This window comes from Venustampulla echinocandica, assembly GCF_003357145.1.
Source record: "Venustampulla echinocandica strain BP 5553 chromosome Unknown scaffold_2, whole genome shotgun sequence".
NCBI classification, from domain to species: Eukaryota; Fungi; Ascomycota; class Leotiomycetes; order Helotiales; family Pleuroascaceae; genus Venustampulla; species Venustampulla echinocandica.
Window position 1 is genome coordinate 2,557,056 of NW_022474207.1, and position 15,754 is coordinate 2,572,809.

At 50.5% G+C, this 15,754-nt stretch overlaps 8 protein-coding genes across 8 annotated transcripts; 4 read left to right on the forward strand and 4 right to left on the reverse strand.

The window, feature by feature from the left end:
- Window positions 1-95: 95 nt before the first annotated feature.
- Window positions 96-748, reverse strand: BP5553_05200 (uncharacterized protein; the record flags this gene model as incomplete). The annotated part of the gene is made up of 2 exons (XM_032013823.1): window positions 96-100; window positions 169-748. The coding sequence occupies 2 exons, from the start codon at window positions 746-748 to the stop codon at window positions 96-98; spliced, it is 585 nt and encodes a 194-aa protein (XP_031870423.1).
- Window positions 749-1,194: 446 nt separating this feature from the next.
- On the forward strand, window positions 1,195-2,136 carry BP5553_05201 (putative steroid 5 alpha-reductase; the record flags this gene model as incomplete). The annotated part of the gene is made up of 3 exons (XM_032013824.1): window positions 1,195-1,410; window positions 1,476-1,940; window positions 2,095-2,136. 3 exons carry the CDS (start codon window positions 1,195-1,197, stop codon window positions 2,134-2,136), a joined length of 723 nt encoding a protein of 240 aa, XP_031870424.1.
- A 1,116-nt stretch (window positions 2,137-3,252) lies between these two features.
- On the forward strand, window positions 3,253-6,155 carry BP5553_05202 (Uncharacterized protein; the record flags this gene model as incomplete). Its single annotated transcript, XM_032013825.1, has 3 exons — window positions 3,253-4,063; window positions 4,282-5,241; window positions 5,305-6,155. 3 exons carry the CDS (start codon window positions 3,253-3,255, stop codon window positions 6,153-6,155), a joined length of 2,622 nt encoding a protein of 873 aa, XP_031870425.1.
- Window positions 6,156-6,393: 238 nt separating this feature from the next.
- On the reverse strand, window positions 6,394-7,417 carry BP5553_05203 (Acetolactate synthase; the record flags this gene model as incomplete). Its single annotated transcript, XM_032013826.1, has 2 exons — window positions 6,394-6,574; window positions 6,627-7,417. The coding sequence occupies 2 exons, from the start codon at window positions 7,415-7,417 to the stop codon at window positions 6,394-6,396; spliced, it is 972 nt and encodes a 323-aa protein (XP_031870426.1).
- A 319-nt stretch (window positions 7,418-7,736) lies between these two features.
- Window positions 7,737-9,752, forward strand: BP5553_05204 (Uncharacterized protein; the record flags this gene model as incomplete). The annotated part of the gene is made up of 8 exons (XM_032013827.1): window positions 7,737-7,953; window positions 8,011-8,264; window positions 8,466-8,487; window positions 8,545-8,597; window positions 8,648-8,812; window positions 8,864-9,072; window positions 9,121-9,682; window positions 9,729-9,752. 8 exons carry the CDS (start codon window positions 7,737-7,739, stop codon window positions 9,750-9,752), a joined length of 1,506 nt encoding a protein of 501 aa, XP_031870427.1.
- Window positions 9,753-10,411: 659 nt separating this feature from the next.
- BP5553_05205 (Uncharacterized protein) lies at window positions 10,412-11,494 on the forward strand (the record flags this gene model as incomplete). Its single annotated transcript, XM_032013828.1, has 2 exons — window positions 10,412-10,485; window positions 10,546-11,494. 2 exons carry the CDS (start codon window positions 10,412-10,414, stop codon window positions 11,492-11,494), a joined length of 1,023 nt encoding a protein of 340 aa, XP_031870428.1.
- Window positions 11,495-11,869: 375 nt separating this feature from the next.
- BP5553_05206 (uncharacterized protein) lies at window positions 11,870-12,472 on the reverse strand (the record flags this gene model as incomplete). The annotated part of the gene is made up of 1 exon (XM_032013829.1): window positions 11,870-12,472. One exon carries the CDS (start codon window positions 12,470-12,472, stop codon window positions 11,870-11,872), a length of 603 nt encoding a protein of 200 aa, XP_031870429.1.
- Window positions 12,473-13,853: 1,381 nt separating this feature from the next.
- On the reverse strand, window positions 13,854-14,589 carry BP5553_05207 (uncharacterized protein; the record flags this gene model as incomplete). Its single annotated transcript, XM_032013830.1, has 3 exons — window positions 13,854-14,128; window positions 14,162-14,440; window positions 14,505-14,589. 3 exons carry the CDS (start codon window positions 14,587-14,589, stop codon window positions 13,854-13,856), a joined length of 639 nt encoding a protein of 212 aa, XP_031870430.1.
- Window positions 14,590-15,754: the final 1,165 nt, after the last annotated feature.

Sequence of the window (15,754 nt, forward strand, 5' to 3'; positions counted from 1 at the left end):
CCCCATCCAACGCCCCCTCCTCCACCCCCTTCAAAAACCCATCCTGCGCCTCCCTATCCCCCCATTTATCATCCGCGCGGTACGTCACCAGCAACCTATGCTTCGCGAGGAAGGGATGCAAAGGCTCGAGTGTATGGGCGGGGGGATAGTACTTCACATCTAGTAAACGCACGAGCGTATCGTAGCCTAGGAGGTGGACCTGTTCCGTGTCCTGGTTATAGGATGCTCCTTCTTCGAGGATCGAGATGCTTTTGTCGATGAAATATGGCTGTTTCGTTACGCCGATGTCGACTGTTAAGCGCGCGGAACCTGCTGCTTGCTCTGATGGTTTTGACGGGAATTCGGAAATTAGTTCTTCGGCGAGGAGACGGAGCATGCAGAGGCGTTGGGGGAAGGAGGCTGGCGTGGGGTCTTTTTTGTCGGCGTTGGTGGTGGCGAGGAGGAGGAGGATGTGTTTTCTGGTTGTGGGTGAGGGGGGCAGGTTATCTTGGAGGAGGGCGGTGCGGGCGATGTGCAGGTGGGCGAGGGTTGGGGGGTTGAAGGAGGAGTCGAGGACGTAGAGGGTTTTTGGGGGTGGGGGAGGTGGTGTTGTCGAGGTGGGAGATATGTGAGGGAGGGAGGTGAGGATTTTGAATTTGGAGGGGGAGGTGCTGAAGGTGGAGAGGAGGGTGGAGTAGTGGGAGAGGAGATGTGAGCGCATTTCGGGGTTGGAGGGGTTGATTGGGGTTGTGGATGTTGGTGTGGCCATTCTTTGGTTAAGGGTTGTGATTAGGATTATGAGGATGGGGATGGGGATGAGGCGGGTTTCAGGAGTTGAGAAGATATTAGTTGAGGGAATGAGTGAGGTTGTAGATGTAATGTGATGTGATGTCAACTCCATGCAAGGCTGAACATATGCCGCGCAAGGCTGCGGCTTGTGTTTGCCCTGTTTGCTATCACCGCTTGGTGCTGCATCTATTAATTTCCCAGCGCATTCTGACAACCAGCCGAACAACGTCAAACCTCGTCCTCAAGACTTCTTTTAATTTGTGGCGGGACAGCCACCGCTAGATACGATGGCTGTTATAGAGAATTGGTTACCTCCTTCGAGAGAGAATTGGGAATTGGCTGTCTACTTGTTCCAATTCTTCCCTCTTGTAATTAACCCCCCCGTCCACATCCGCTCTCCCAACCCAAATACAAAAATACTGATTCATGTATCGTAAGATCGCCGCTCTACAATGGATTATATCCTGGTATGGAGCTGGAAAGACCTCGACAAATAGCAGCTTCAACATTCCGGGCAAAATTGCGTGGATCACGATGGAGGTACCTGGGTTCATGACGGTGCTATACATCGTCAACACCCTCCCCGCTGAACTTGGCATCAGCGACTTGCCGTGGCAAAACAAAGCTATGGCTGGGCTTTTTGTAAATCTCCCATCCAACTTTATCCCCTTTCCACGGAATCGATTCCCATTCTAACATCCACCAAGACCATCCACTACATCAATCGCGCTATCCTAGGCCCTCTCCTCGCTCCCTCCATGTCCCCCATCCACCCCCTCGTCTGGATCGCCGCCCTTGCCTTCCAACTCACCAACGGCCTCTCAATCGGCGGCTACCTAGGCGGCTACGGTCCCACCGCGTCCTCCTCCTGGCACCTAGCGCACTCTCGCATAGGGCTGGGACTTCTCGTATGGACCCTCGGTCTCGCGGGGAATATCTACCACGATGAAGTACTGCGCCAGATCCGTCGGCCCTCGCAGTCTAACAAAAAGAACCCCAACGTGCACAAGGTGTACAAGATTCCCACTGGGGGCTTGTTCAAGTATGTTCTTTATCCCCATTATTTGTGCGAGTGGATTGAGTGGTTGGGGTTTTGGATTATTGGGGGTTGGGCGTGTGTGCCTGCGAGGAACTTTGTGGTTAATGAGGTTGCCACTATGTTGCCTAGAGCAGTGAGCGGGAGGAAGTGGTATATTGACCGGTTTGGGAGGGAGAAGGTTGGGGGACGGAGGGCGGTTTTGCCGGGAGTGTTGTGATGCGGTTCGAATAGCTTCTTGTGAGTAACTGTCATGCGTTTCGTACTCTGTGTATACTTTCTCACAACAGCACGCACAGGATGAGGGTCCCCTGGAACTCCTAAAAAGATAGGCACAAGAATGGCAGGAAACTTTAAAATGCAGTAGCTATTGGGATTCTTCGACTGTTGAATTATTTCGCCCGCCCAGCGTGGGGTTTAGGCATGCGATAGAAAGACAGATCAACGCTATATTACATATAGACATAAGAAGAAATAGATTTTGTCAATCGAGATTATATAAAATTTCAGATATTCCAAACGCCCTGAATTTAAAATTGAGACGCAGGTAGATCCTGGAGTCTGAATATAGTTGTGGAAGATGCACTAACAAGATCCATATCCAGGGAACTAACATGGTGCCGCCGATATCCCGATATCAATGCGGCGAGGTCTAGATCTGGGGACACTCCACCCACCCCTCATAGTAGTTCTGACAATATATACAAATCATGTGCGCGTTTAAAGCCAGAGAGAATCAGCACATGGGAACTGAAGCACTAAACTGGTTATAAGCGAAAGAAAGTAATCTTCGGATTGAATGAGAGCCAAATCGCATAGAGATGGCGAAAGAGCCCAATTTAGGTCCGGTATAATTGATATACTGGATTTAATTGACGGGGTAGCAATGATGCTACTGCTTGCAGCGAGGGGAAGGAGGAGAGGATAGGACTATACTGGATTGGATTGGCTTCTGTTGTCTCCGGTTTGAGAGTCCGTTTGCAGAGAGCCCAGAAGAGTCTGTGTTGCAGGGCTCATCTGCACCGGAGATCTGCGTGATCGCGATGGATTCCAGCATTGACGCATAGGATTGCAATTGCCTTGTAGCTGCTTAATCCAAATTCCGAATATCTTTTATTCTCTTCTCTTGAGGTGTTTTTGGTAGGAGAAAGGAATTTTCGCTACGCTGTGGGACTGTGATACAGCTGTCCCACTAACGGCTAACCTTATCCCTAAGGCAGCACAAGACCACGTCGTCACTGCTCTCCCTTGCTAGTGCCAGGTACTCGAAACTCGCCCGCCAAGTTGGTTGAGCATCTTCACTACGTACCAGTACCCACCATCATCCTTATCGATTATCATCGGCCTCAATCTATACCATCAGCGCCATCTATTATCATCCCTCGCGCTGGCCGTCGGGAGTCTACCATTCCAGCTGCGAGCCATAACTATCGCAATCTACCGAGGCAATGTCCGACAACCCTTCCTCGCCGCTGCTTGGCAGTCCCGCCAGATCCAGGTCCAGCTCGCTCTCCAAAGACTCACGCCACTCTGATGATTTACACGAAGATACGCCTTTATTATCACGGTCCGACGATACTCCTCGATATGATGGATCACAAGATGGTGCAGAGGAAGGGGTGCCTTCGGCGGCTGCGATATCGTTGCGATCCTTGCAAAATGGGCATGGCTCGTCGTCATCGCTGGCGTCAAAGGGCGTTCGACGATGGCCAGCAGTCGTGTTTGCTGCCCTTCTCGCGACAATCATTATAGCCATCACTCTCGGTGCATTCTTTGCTCCTGGCGCTGTTGAAGAGTACGCCAAAGAGGCCTTGGTTATCGAGCCAACGAATCTATCGATAGACTCTATCACTAGCACTGGTGTGAATGCGAGGATCCAAGCTAGTTTTAGAATGGACGCCTCAAGAGTGGCGAACGAGCATATCAGGAATATCGGTCGCTTTGGCACTTGGATTGCCCATAAAGTCGAGACCCAAGAAGCTAAAGTGGAAGTCTACTTACCGGAATACGGAAATCTCCTTATCGGCACGGCTACTGTACCACGAGTCGTGGTCAATATCCGGAATGGGGAAACAACCCTGATTGACTTCATCGCAGCACTAGAGCCAGGCAATATTGAAGGCATCCGACAGGTCGCCAATGACTGGCTCGAGGGCCGCCTGGGTACATTGAGGGTACTGGGCAAGACGAATGTTGGCCTTAAAACTGGCTTGATTCCCCTTGGGACTCAGACCATCTCAGAATCACTTATGCTTGAAGGTCAATCCCTCTACCGTTCTTTTGCGTCCTTTTATTTGGGGGAGAAGGTTTTAGCGTAACTCGAGAGGAGCTTTAATAGAGCTGGTGCCATCCCTAGGAGGAACGGTACGCAATCTAATAAGTGTTAGACTTTCGCTTGTTTCCAGACACTGTCAAATCTTCGAGCAATCTTGGTCAAGGTGGCATATGGACGTAGCAATGGCTAATACCGAGTTTAGGCGACCACCTAACTATTCCCGAGTACAATATCACGCGCCTCAATTTCCATGAGATTCCTCTTTCCTCTAGTGGCCGTCGGGGTATGGCTGCAGATGTCTCTCTATCTGTCATAAACAGTTACCCGGTCAAGTTCACCATCCCACCGCTCGGATTTGACATCCTGGTGCCAAACTGCGTGACGGATGATCCGTACATTCGTCTGGCAGAGGCAACAACGGACATTGTCGCCGTGAACCCTATCTCGGAGGTAGAAGTCGGTGTTGAAGGTGTCATTCGGGAGCTCCCCGAGTCACTGATTCAGGACTGCCCACACACAAAATCATCGCCCCTAGATCTGTTATTAGGAGATTACATTCATGGCCAGGAGACGACAGTATTTGTACGAGGCTCGAGTGCCCCGAACGAACACACACCTGAGTGGATTACCCAGATCATATCTAGTGTCACGGTTCCAGTTCCGTTTCCAGGACGCACTTTTGATAAGCTCATCCGAAATTTCTCCCTGGAGGATACCAATTTCAGCCTTCCGGATCCGTTCGCGGAGCCAGGATCGGATGAAGCAAATCCACGAATCTCGGGCAATATCAACGTAATTGCGAGCTTGCCCAAGGAGATGAATTTTGGACTCAATGTTACACGAGTCAAAGCTACAGCCGATGTTTTCTACAAAGGCGATAAGCTTGGAGTGCTCAATTTGCGAAAGTGGCAGAAGGCTGAATCATCACGGATTGATCCTACAGATGGAGAGGAGGCCATGCTGAGAATTCAATCTCTCATCAAGAACGTTCCGCTCAACATCACTGATAGCGACGTATTTTCCGACGTTATACAAGAACTCATCTTTGGTGGAGGCGACGTGATACTTGAGATTCAAGCTCTTGTTGACGTCGAAGTGTCCACGGTCCTAGGGAAACTTCCCGTCAAACAGATGCCTGCTAATGGCGTTGTTCCTGTCAAACGTTAGGAAAAATGTTTCCATTCATTATTCGGCTGGATCCGCACGGAAGCTGACGAGAGCACAGCGATCTCTACAGGCGACGGCTTTCGAAATCTGAACCCAAAGGTCGGCGATCTACGAGTCTTGAGTACGGATAAGACTTCTTTGAACTTCGAGGCCCGGGTCAACTTCACCAATCCCTCTAACTACACCGCCCAAATACCTTTTATCAACATACATGTTCTCAACAATGGCTCTGTCGTCGGCGAAGCTACTGTGAGAAATGTCGCTGTTGTCAAGGGCAACAACACGAATGTGCTTGTGCAGGCGACCTGGGGCCCAGCTAAATTCGGGGCCGAGAAAGGCAGAAACATCGGGCGAGAATTTATATCTCAGTATATTTCCGGATTCAACACCAGCTTGACTTTCCAGGCCCACAATGAATCCATTCCTCACCAGCCGAGACTTGGCCAAGCCCTCAGCAAATTCGGGATAGAGATCCCTACCCCTAGGCTATCCTCACCAGGGCATGGCGACGACGGCAAAGACGGCGAAGATATTGATGATAAGCCCCATTTCATCGACGCTGCTATCTTCCACCTATTCTCCTCTAAGGCTGAGTTCATTCTCATTTCACCTCTACAACATAGCACGATATTCCTCCAAAACATAAACGCTACCGCATTCTATAACCATACCGAACCTGTGGGCAGGATTGAATATGATCTGCCTTTTAAGGTTCCTCCTGGCCGCAGCACAACTCCGAGACTTCCAGTTGAATGGTCGTTTGATTCTGTTGGATATGAAAGGATCAAGGAAGCTTTGGGAGGGAAGATGAAGCTTGATGGGAGAGGCACTGTTGAGGTTAAACTTGAACACTGGTCTGAATCGGTTTGGTATATTGGTTCTGGAATTGGTGCAAGCGTTAAGTTATGAGATATGTTACGATACATCAGGAGTTACGGGTGACGGCGTAATTGGTATATGGAATTTATGATCACAATCGAGGAGTTTTAGGTTGAATTTGGGTGTATATTAGATAGACACAAACAGAGTCCAGCTACAATAAGCCAATTCATAGCGTCAAAATATCAAAACGTGACGTGCTTCAAGTATGAAAAAACGCCAACTCCCCTACCCACCGATCTTTGTAACGTGAGTTGACCATATCTATTTATCCTGGGGGAAGTGTGCTGGCGTCCACAATATCATCGGCATCCTTAATGAGCTCGGCTTCGTTAGGACCAAAAAGTGGCGAACGGGGAAGCGCCATCAAACCAGTTCGTGTGGATTCGAGGATACCGAAGGGACTAATGAGCTTTATGAACGAATCGATTCGGACGGGTTTTGCTGAGCTGGATGGGTTGTCAGTATATGAAAAAGAACACACAGGACAAGGTGACTCACAGTTCCACGATACAGCTATTGGTGCTGATATCCAAAACCTTTCCACCGAACTGATGGGCGAAGTACGTAATCGACTTCAAATGCTCATGCTTATGTCTCAAAGCCTGGCTGAGCAATAACTTGCTGGGATGGAAATCATCAATTGCCCTCAGCTGCTCGGTTCTCTTCTGTGACCACTCTTCCTCGGCTCCCACGCCGTCCGAATCACTTGCGGTAATCTCCCTATGATGGGCCTGTAACTCCTCAAAGTACTCTGGGCCCAGGATGTTGATCTTAGCAAGTAGTAACTCTCGCTGCACCAATGCCGCGGATGTATAATCTAGGACAGCCCATACGGGAACCAAGTCCTCTAGTTGTCGTCGGGCTTGCTCCACGACGCCATCTTGCCCAGAGAGCACGATTGTCATCCGGGAGAGGTCTTCAACTTCGGTGTGGCAGACGACGAGGGAGTCGATATTGAATCCGCGAGCGGCCAGAATGCCGGACACACGTGAGAGCACACCGGGCTCATTTTGCACGAGGCAGTTGAGGATGTGTCGCTTGGGCGGGGCAAGTGAAGGCGAGGGGGTTTCGTAGAGGATGTTGGACACAGCAGCTTGAGCTGACCAAGTCGAAGGGGCGTCTGAGGTAGGAAGAGGGTGGATCTTTCGGTGCAGAGCTTTGTATGCTAGCGCTGCGGTGGAGGAACCTGTTGACTCTGCTCGGGCATGCTGACGGGAAAGCAGGACGGTGGAACTTCGGGGAACGGCTGCTCGAATTGGGAGAGAGAGGAGGGCGCTTCGTGAGGCCATGATAGACAATTGCAAGCCAGTAAGGGCCTTGATGGGATTCCGAGAGTTCTGCCCTTCCTCGATCAGCACCTTGCTCTGCAATTGAGCGATGTTTGTCGATGAGTCCAAGGTGGAGGGAGGGAGATGGCCGAGAGCGGCGACCCGAGGATAGCGAAAAGTTATGGTTGAGTCGAGCTAAGAAGATTTAGCGAGACCTGGGGACGGGCTTTTGTACGCTCAGACAGCCATGAGGCTGAACAACTACAACTTCCACCTCACCTACACCTACACCTGTAGACAACACTTATATTCGTGCAAGTCGCGCCCCCGCACCATCAAGATGGATGATACAGAGCGACGCACCGCAAAGCGTTCGCGCTTCGACCAGACTGTCCCGGAGCCAAAGCGCGCATCTCGATTTGACAGACGATCGCGTTCCCCTCCAGCTGCAAAGCAGTCAGAGTCACGACGAAGCAGAAGTCCGCCTGGAAGAGCCTCGGGCAGTCCCGCACCAGACACCGTAAAGAAAGTCCCTACTGATGCTGCTGCCGCTGCAGGTTTGTTAACTCTTATTAAACTCTGGTCTATATGCTGTTTCTAACGTATTCCCATAGCTGCCGCCGCTGCCAGGATCAATGCGCAAATTCAAGCCAAGAGAGGCATTCAGCATGTCGATGTCCCGCCTATCCGATCTACACTGAGCCCCTCTGCCGGAAAGTCAGCGTCACCAGGAGCATCCGGTGGAGGCAACAGCGCAAGCACAGTTAATGGTGAGATGTATATTGTGGACGGCGACTATATCAAAGACATCGAAGTCAACGATCTGCGCAACCGTTATACACTGACCAAAGGTGCTACTCAAGAGATGGTAAATACTCCTTGTGTTAATACCCCACTGATATCATCAGATCCTTCTTCATATAGCATAACGTTACTTTTGGCATCTTCCCCTCCTTTCTTTCTAGCTTATCATTTGTGTGGAGGTTCTTGAAGCTTACCTGAAAGCACGCATAGCTCGCGCTAAACACCCCTCTTTGGCATCTGCTGACTCCCGCTGCGTGACATCTAGATCAAGGAAGAAACCGGAGCTGGTATGCTACACCTACAACTTACTGTTTGATATATAGTTCTCATGTTGACTTTTCAAGATGTCACCACGCGTGGAAGCTACTACCCTGATAAGAGCATGGCCACGGCTGCTGTAAGTTCCCTTCTAAAAGTTTCCGGGAAAAGCACTAACTGAATGTCTAGAATCCTCCGCTTTACCTCCACGTTACCAGCACCACCAAACTAGGCCTTGAGCAGGCGGTTGCGAAGATTGACGAGCTCATGAAGCAGGAACTCCCGAATCTAGTTGATGAGCGGCGATTCCGTAGACGAGAACCAGATCAAGTCGAAAGAGACGAATTTGGAAGAGTAGGACACTTGTTATGCCCATGTCGGTTGTCGTACTGACCCGGTGCACAGCGAAAATGGCCCGAGGAGCGAATTCCGATCGATTTCGAACCGATCCCTGGCTTCAATCTCCGCGCTCAAGTTGTCGGTCATCAAGGAGCCTATGTCAAGCATATCCAGCAAGAGACTAGATGCCGTGTCCAGATCAAAGGGCGAGGCTCTGGTTTCACAGAGTATTCAACTAATCGCGAGAGTGATGAGGACATGTATCTCCATGTTGCGTAGGTATCAGTTGTTCCATATCACTATTTTATGCTAATAGGAAAAAGGGGACCTGATCCGAACGACGTCCAGAAGGCAAAGGAGCTTTGCGAAGATCTGCTAAAGAATGTGAGAGATCAGTATGAAGAGTTCAAGAATAGGCCACCTCCACAGCGGGGCTATAGCACCACTGGTTACGGAGGTGAGCGTGGTTATGGCGATCGCGCTCCTTCTGATAGGTCACACTCCTACAGTGGAGGAGGTTATGGAGGATATAGCAATTCGCCAGCCCCGAATACCCCCAGTACCGTCATGAGTCCGGCTGCTGCTACCGCGGCACCTGGTGCTGCCAGTCCTACTGCGGGGGCTGATTATGCTGCCCAGTATGCCCAATATTATGCTAATGGGGCCGATCCATATGCAGCTTATGGTGGATATGCAGCGTATGCCCAGTACTATCAACAATACATGGCTGCAGCTGCTGCTCAAGGCCAGCAACAATCTCCTCCACCTGGTGCTCCTGGTGCTGCCGCCGGGGCCCCTGGCTCTGCTCCTCCACCACCCCCCAGCGAAGCACCTCCCCCACCACCACCATCCGGAGCAGCCCCGGGCGTGGGCAGTTACAGCGCTGTAGGTTTAGCCAAGAGATTTCCGGTGACGTTGCTAACCTCTATAGGTTCCTCCACCACCTGGAATGTAACGGCTTTTTGCGATTCTCTCGTCACATTTTGGTCCTATTTGGGAAGCCGTAGAGTCTCGGGCAGGGAAAATATTGCGAGGTAACCTCATTCTTGTACATTAGGCGGAAGCTCCATCAATCTGAGGTGTGCACCAAACACCTGAAAATTTACAAGCCAATCAATCAATCAACCAATCTGCGCTATGTAATTCATAACTTCTGTCGATCTTCCGGTACATATTCGATTTGTTCATTCAGTATCCTAAATCTAAACCGTGGCCCATTTATATTCACAGGTTTTGCCCTGCCTTGATATCTTGTAATGTTGTATAAGTGACCACATCATAGGTGAAATCCCATCCGCAGCCGACATTTTGATGTGATGTTTTATGATTAAACATGTTTCCTGGCTTGTTACCGTAGCTTGCACAATCGTGATTCATGGCAATTTCGATTTTGACAAGACCTTTGAGTAATTCTGGTCATCAGGGGGTTTCTGGTCGGTTCCGAAAAGACTGAGTGATAAGGAAGCGGTGAGAGTGGCAGAATCCATGAGTACTGTACCACCGCGGCATAGTATATCGTATCTCTGTATGCCCCTCAAGTTCCTGGGCCATATTCCACAATCATATGCCACAACAACATAACATATGGAATGGCTTAACGTGCATTACTGAACAATGGCGCATCAGCGCGGTGCTGCAGCTGTTGATGCGGTGAAAGAACCTCATTCTGTTTCCTTGAAAGTCCTCAGGTAACTCTACAATACATGCCACCCATTCAGTCCAACGTAGTATCTAATATATTGATCCAGACTCTCGCGCCCCTCTCTCTCAATACAACATCCTCTCCCTCTACCAACACCTATCCCATCTCCCTCCGATTCACCAACCGTCTTCCCCTCCCCGTCCGCCTCCCTCGCATACCCCGGGGCTCAAAATGATGCTTTCATCCTCTCCCCCCTCCTCACACTCCCTCCGGCCTTTGGGTCCGCCTACGTAGGCGAGACATTCTCCTGCACGCTCTGTGCGAATAATGAAATGCTACCTGGTGCAAACATGCCTAAAAATATAAGCAATGTGCGCATTGAAGCCGAGATGAAGATCCCCAGCTCAGCGGTACCGGTTCCGCTCGGGCTAAGTCCCAACACACCAGAATCCAAAACCGATACGGAAGAGGACCAGAAACATCATGATGGGGTGGATTTAGAACCAGGACGCAGTCTGCAGAAAGTCGTGAACTTCGATCTTAAAGAGGAGGGGAGTCATGTCCTTGCTGTGACTGTGACATACACTGAAACAACGCCTACCTCGGGGAAGGTCCGCACGTTTAGGAAGTTATACCAGTTCGTGTGTAAGGGGTGTATGGTAGTTCGAACCAAAACTGGCGTCCTCCCGTCTTCCCCTAACGATGGCTCCAAGAATACGAGTAGGAAATGGGCTTTAGAAGCCCAGTTGGAGAATTGTGGCGAGGAGACTATCACGCTTGATACTGTAGCCCTAGAGACGAGAGAGGGGATTAGGAGTCAGGGAGTTAATTGGGAGATTGTTGCCGAGGGTGAGGAGATGGAACGTCCGGTTCTTATGCCCGGTGATGTACAGCAGGTTTGTTTTTTGGTTGAGGAATTGCTGGGTCCGGATGGGCAAGGGGCTGAGCCTGTTGATGGGAAGGTGGTTTTTGGGATACTTAGTATTGGATGGAGGGGAACCATGGGGAATAGGGGTTTCTTGAGCACGGGGAGCTTAGGAGCGAGAGTGAAATAAGGGGGTTTAGGCAAAGTAAGTTTGCTTTAGGGAACTCCTTGGTTCTAGTACGAACCACGAAGAGTGGAGAGGTTGTTGACGCCAAAGCGGCTTGGAACCTCTGGTCATTAGATAGAGAAGCACCGTAGGAGCAGGATGAGGTGCTTGTTGGGCAAATACAGGAGACAGGACATGCATAGGAGCATAGTCAAAGATAGGCAATACCATTGAGTATAGGTGCGTGCAGCAACTTGAATTTCAAATAAGCAACCCCCCAACCGCACCCGCACCTCAGAGAACATCATCCCCATTCATTCCTTCTCACAATCCGTCACCTAGCTCCCTCCGCTTGCAACAGCTATACATCCATATCTACACAGCCCAACAACGCAACCACTAGAGCACCTCCAGAATCCCCTGAACCTCGCCGAGCTCAGCTTCCAAAGCCCTCTTTTCCCCCCGCGCGATTTCCAAAGCTTTCTGCATTTCCTCCCTCGCGACTTCAAATGCTTCCTTCATTCCCTCACTGATGACTACTTGTTTTTTCGCAACCTCATCGAGCTGAGCTACCAAGGCTCTCTTTTCCTCAGTTGCGGTTTCCAATGCCTTCTGCAGTACCTCACTGGTCTCTACTTGTTTTTGCGTAGTCTCGAGGAGTTCGTTGAAGAGAGTGAAGTAGTTAAATTCATCCAGGTTCTCGCAGAGTCCTAGTTCGTTCATGCGTTTCTGGGCGTATCTGATGGTGGATAAAGCAGTCGTGTTCAGGTCGGCAGCGCGATAGATAATGTGTCTTGGGTTTTCTTGGATGCTCGGCTGGGTTTCTTGCGGGAGGTCCTCAGTGTTATCGTCACTTTGGTCCTCATTGTTATCGTCACTTTGATCCTCATTGTTATCGTCGTTTTGATCCTCACTGTTCTCGTCGCTTTTTTCGAAGGCGTTTTTCATCGATGGGTCGCGGAATGGGTTAGGTGGTGGAAGTGATCGCATTCCCCACGCCATTTGGGTTGGGCGTTTTGGTCGCAGCTTTGCTAGCTATGGCGCGTTAGTGATCTGATATGGAGCGGCATAGATCGCGCTTCTGGTGAATGGCACAGTCTAGTTAAGGGTTAGATGGCGCGCGCTGCTTACCGATGCTGGAGCGTAACTAACGTTGTGGTTGCTTGGGTTTGGGTTGGTTGCTGTTGTGATATGGGGAACAGAGGAGGCTTCTTTTGTGGTTTCCTAGGAGATGGTGCTTTTCCAGTCGAGGAGATCGATCCTTATTTAGAGAGGGGCGGTGTCCCTATCTAGAGTGAGCGGTGTCATTTAGACGGCAAAAGGGGACACCGCATGTCTTTATTGCAGAATATCTAAAAGCTTTTGAAAGAGATGTTATCCATCAGAAAGACTTGTTGTGCAACGCTGTTAAGAGGGGGTTATTTGCTATCAGAGCTTGTTATCGAATGTCGTAGAAATCCTGAGACATGTCAGGTATTTCTTTTAGAAAAGGTATTATATACTGTTCAGATGTTTAGTACTTGTAGCAGGTTTTGGTCTCTTCTGTTAACTGCTGCTTTTCTAGTTTATATAGAGAGAGACAAACTATGATGATAGAAGGATAAGTACTTGTGACTCTACGGCCCCTGATTGATCACCTAGATTGTAAGGACTAGTGGAGACACATAAACCACACGTGTCGCCCAGTGCAAACAGAACCATGCTTTACATGAATATACCGAACTCTTCATTACCCTCCGTAGGATAAATAAAGTCATGCAGGACACGAAGTTTTAGTAAAGCATCTATATCTGCACTACAGATTAACACAATAGGATACGGTGAACCACAGTCAACTTCAAGGACATAAAGAAAAGAGCTAATACAACAGCCGAGAGGAAAGGTTGGTTGGTTTGTGGTAGAAGGATGGTTGCCGAAGTTAAAAAATGTAGTGTGGTCCTTTGGAACGAGCAAATAGGGGGAGGTGCATCGTTCGTCATGTAAACGGGTACTTGCATATGGGCTATTGTGGAGATGAAACTTGAATTATAGCGTACATATAGTCAAAATATATGAACCCACTATCAGGCGGTTGACCAGGCATGTGGCGGGGCCGGCGACAGCTTACCTAGCACTTGCATGGCAATGGCTGAGATATTTGAGGAGAAAGGGGGGCTTTGGAGACGCATAGGTGATAACCGATGAGATGAGCACGACAGCGGCTGGTTGTTATGTGGGACTTGCCACTTTGATATACACGAATGAAAAGAAAAATTCAGTAAAGCGGGTCGGTGATGGAGTAACAGTTTAGTTGGTAAACAGCTGGCATATTGTACATGGCTACCAGTCAGCCCAGGGAAAGACCCTTCTAAAAAGAAACAAGCCAAACGTCCCGCTGGAAAATCTAAACGCGCACCACGCACGATCCCGCAAGAAAATCTACGCCGGTTCCCCCACCATTGCCGCCACCCAAAGAGCATTTCCACGTAACATCGACCTCCGCCGGGAGTGTTCCCAGTATTCCTGGTAGAACCTCCCAATCATCACACGCCCAAGCATGCGTATCCTTCGCATGGCAGACGGAGGCGATGATGTTGCATCCGGGGTCTAGTCCGTAGGGTATCATTGCGTTTTTGTTTTCGTCTTTATACGGTGTGCTTTTGCCACCCTCAGATTCCTCTGATTGACGTGCTTAGCAAACTAATGTAGCACCGCCGGTCTCAATAGCATCGATCTCAGCCATGTCGAGAAGGCTGCGGCGGAACCGGGCGGGGAGCTGGTCGCGGTCGAAGTATTCGCCCTTGGCCGGGGCGACGGGGCCGAGCGACTGGCCGGAGACGGCGCCAATGCCGCGACTAAGAGGGCCATGCTGGATGGCCTTCTGTCTGTAGGAGGAGAAGTTGGCAGCCGATGGGGCGGAGGTGAAGTCGGAAGGAAGTCGAGGGGAGGGAGAGGCAGGGTGGACATTGCGGGCAGAATGGTCAATAGACTCTGTTTTCCCACCGTTAGCGCTGTATTCGCAGTGAGGGCAAGGTGGGAAGGAGGATATATTTACCTGGAATGGGCCGCTTGCCAATGAACTTGATCATCGGAGTGCGCTCAGCAGCAGCCGCCTGGCGGAGAACCCTAGTGGCAAACATCGTTGGAGATGGGATGGGATGGGATGGGGACGAGGCGAGATTACTGATTTTCACGGTGGATAGCTGAGAAACGAAGCTGGCGACGGGGAAGTCCAGGATCCAGCTGGCGTAGCCGTGCTGTCGTAACTCGCGTGCGTGGTGATTGTTGTAGGGTGCAGAGAGTCGAAGGGGGGGCGGAGGGGGGGAAGGGGACGAGGAAGGTTCTTGTACTCTGTTGAGGGAGGCGAGCTACTTCGAGCTACCAGCGACGGAGAGAAGTTCCGCGTTGTCGGCCGAGTCTCGCGAAAAAAGATCGAGCTGCCGCCGCTGCGTTGCTTGGTGGTTTCACGCCCGCTGAGTGGCTGTGGTGCTGGCTCTTGGCTTGTGCTTATCGCTACGTCGCACACAAACGCTAGAAGATGGGGGTAACAGAACTATTTACAGTCCACAATCAGAGGATTCTGCCTGATTCTTGCGGATTCTTGCGGATTATCGCCCCATTTCGCCCTGATCCAAATACGGGGTAAACAACTGCCGTCTCAGATCAGTTGAGAAACCTGGGGAACTCGAGTCTTTGGCATCTGATATTCGGCGGGTTCCGATTCCACCCGGCGCGCCCAGAGCGATGTGCGGGCGGACGCAGGGAAGGCCTTGGGAATGGGAGGATTCTTATGACATGTCTCGGGGACGCTGCGGAGGGTTTGCTCTGCCGCACGCACGCACGCACGGAGCGGTTGCTGGTTGCCAATGTGGCCACAGCGTGGCCGGTATCGATTACTCTTTCGATGTGGTCAAGAGATCGCCAGTCGTCAGCAGCAATAGCGTTATCGTCGTGCCGGTAGCAGCAGCAGCAGCAGCACGGTGGTCATAACGGTTCCGTGCTAAGAACCACCACCAGCTGCAACCAGACCTGGCACCAATCAGCCCAAGTCGTCATCAGCCCCTGATCCGCCAACACTGTAGAGCCACTGCCGTTGTTTATAGAAGACAAAATCAATACTTGCATCGTTGAAACTATACTTCGTATGGGGGTAAGGATTCCCCGATGTCGATCCTGCACTCTACATATGTCGAAAGTGCCCAAGACGGATATGATATGATATGCCGAGGCGAGAAAGCCAAAACATCTGGAATTCTTAGAATTTAGCTTTATGTTTGTGTGCACAAGATTGGGTCTTTGACTCCT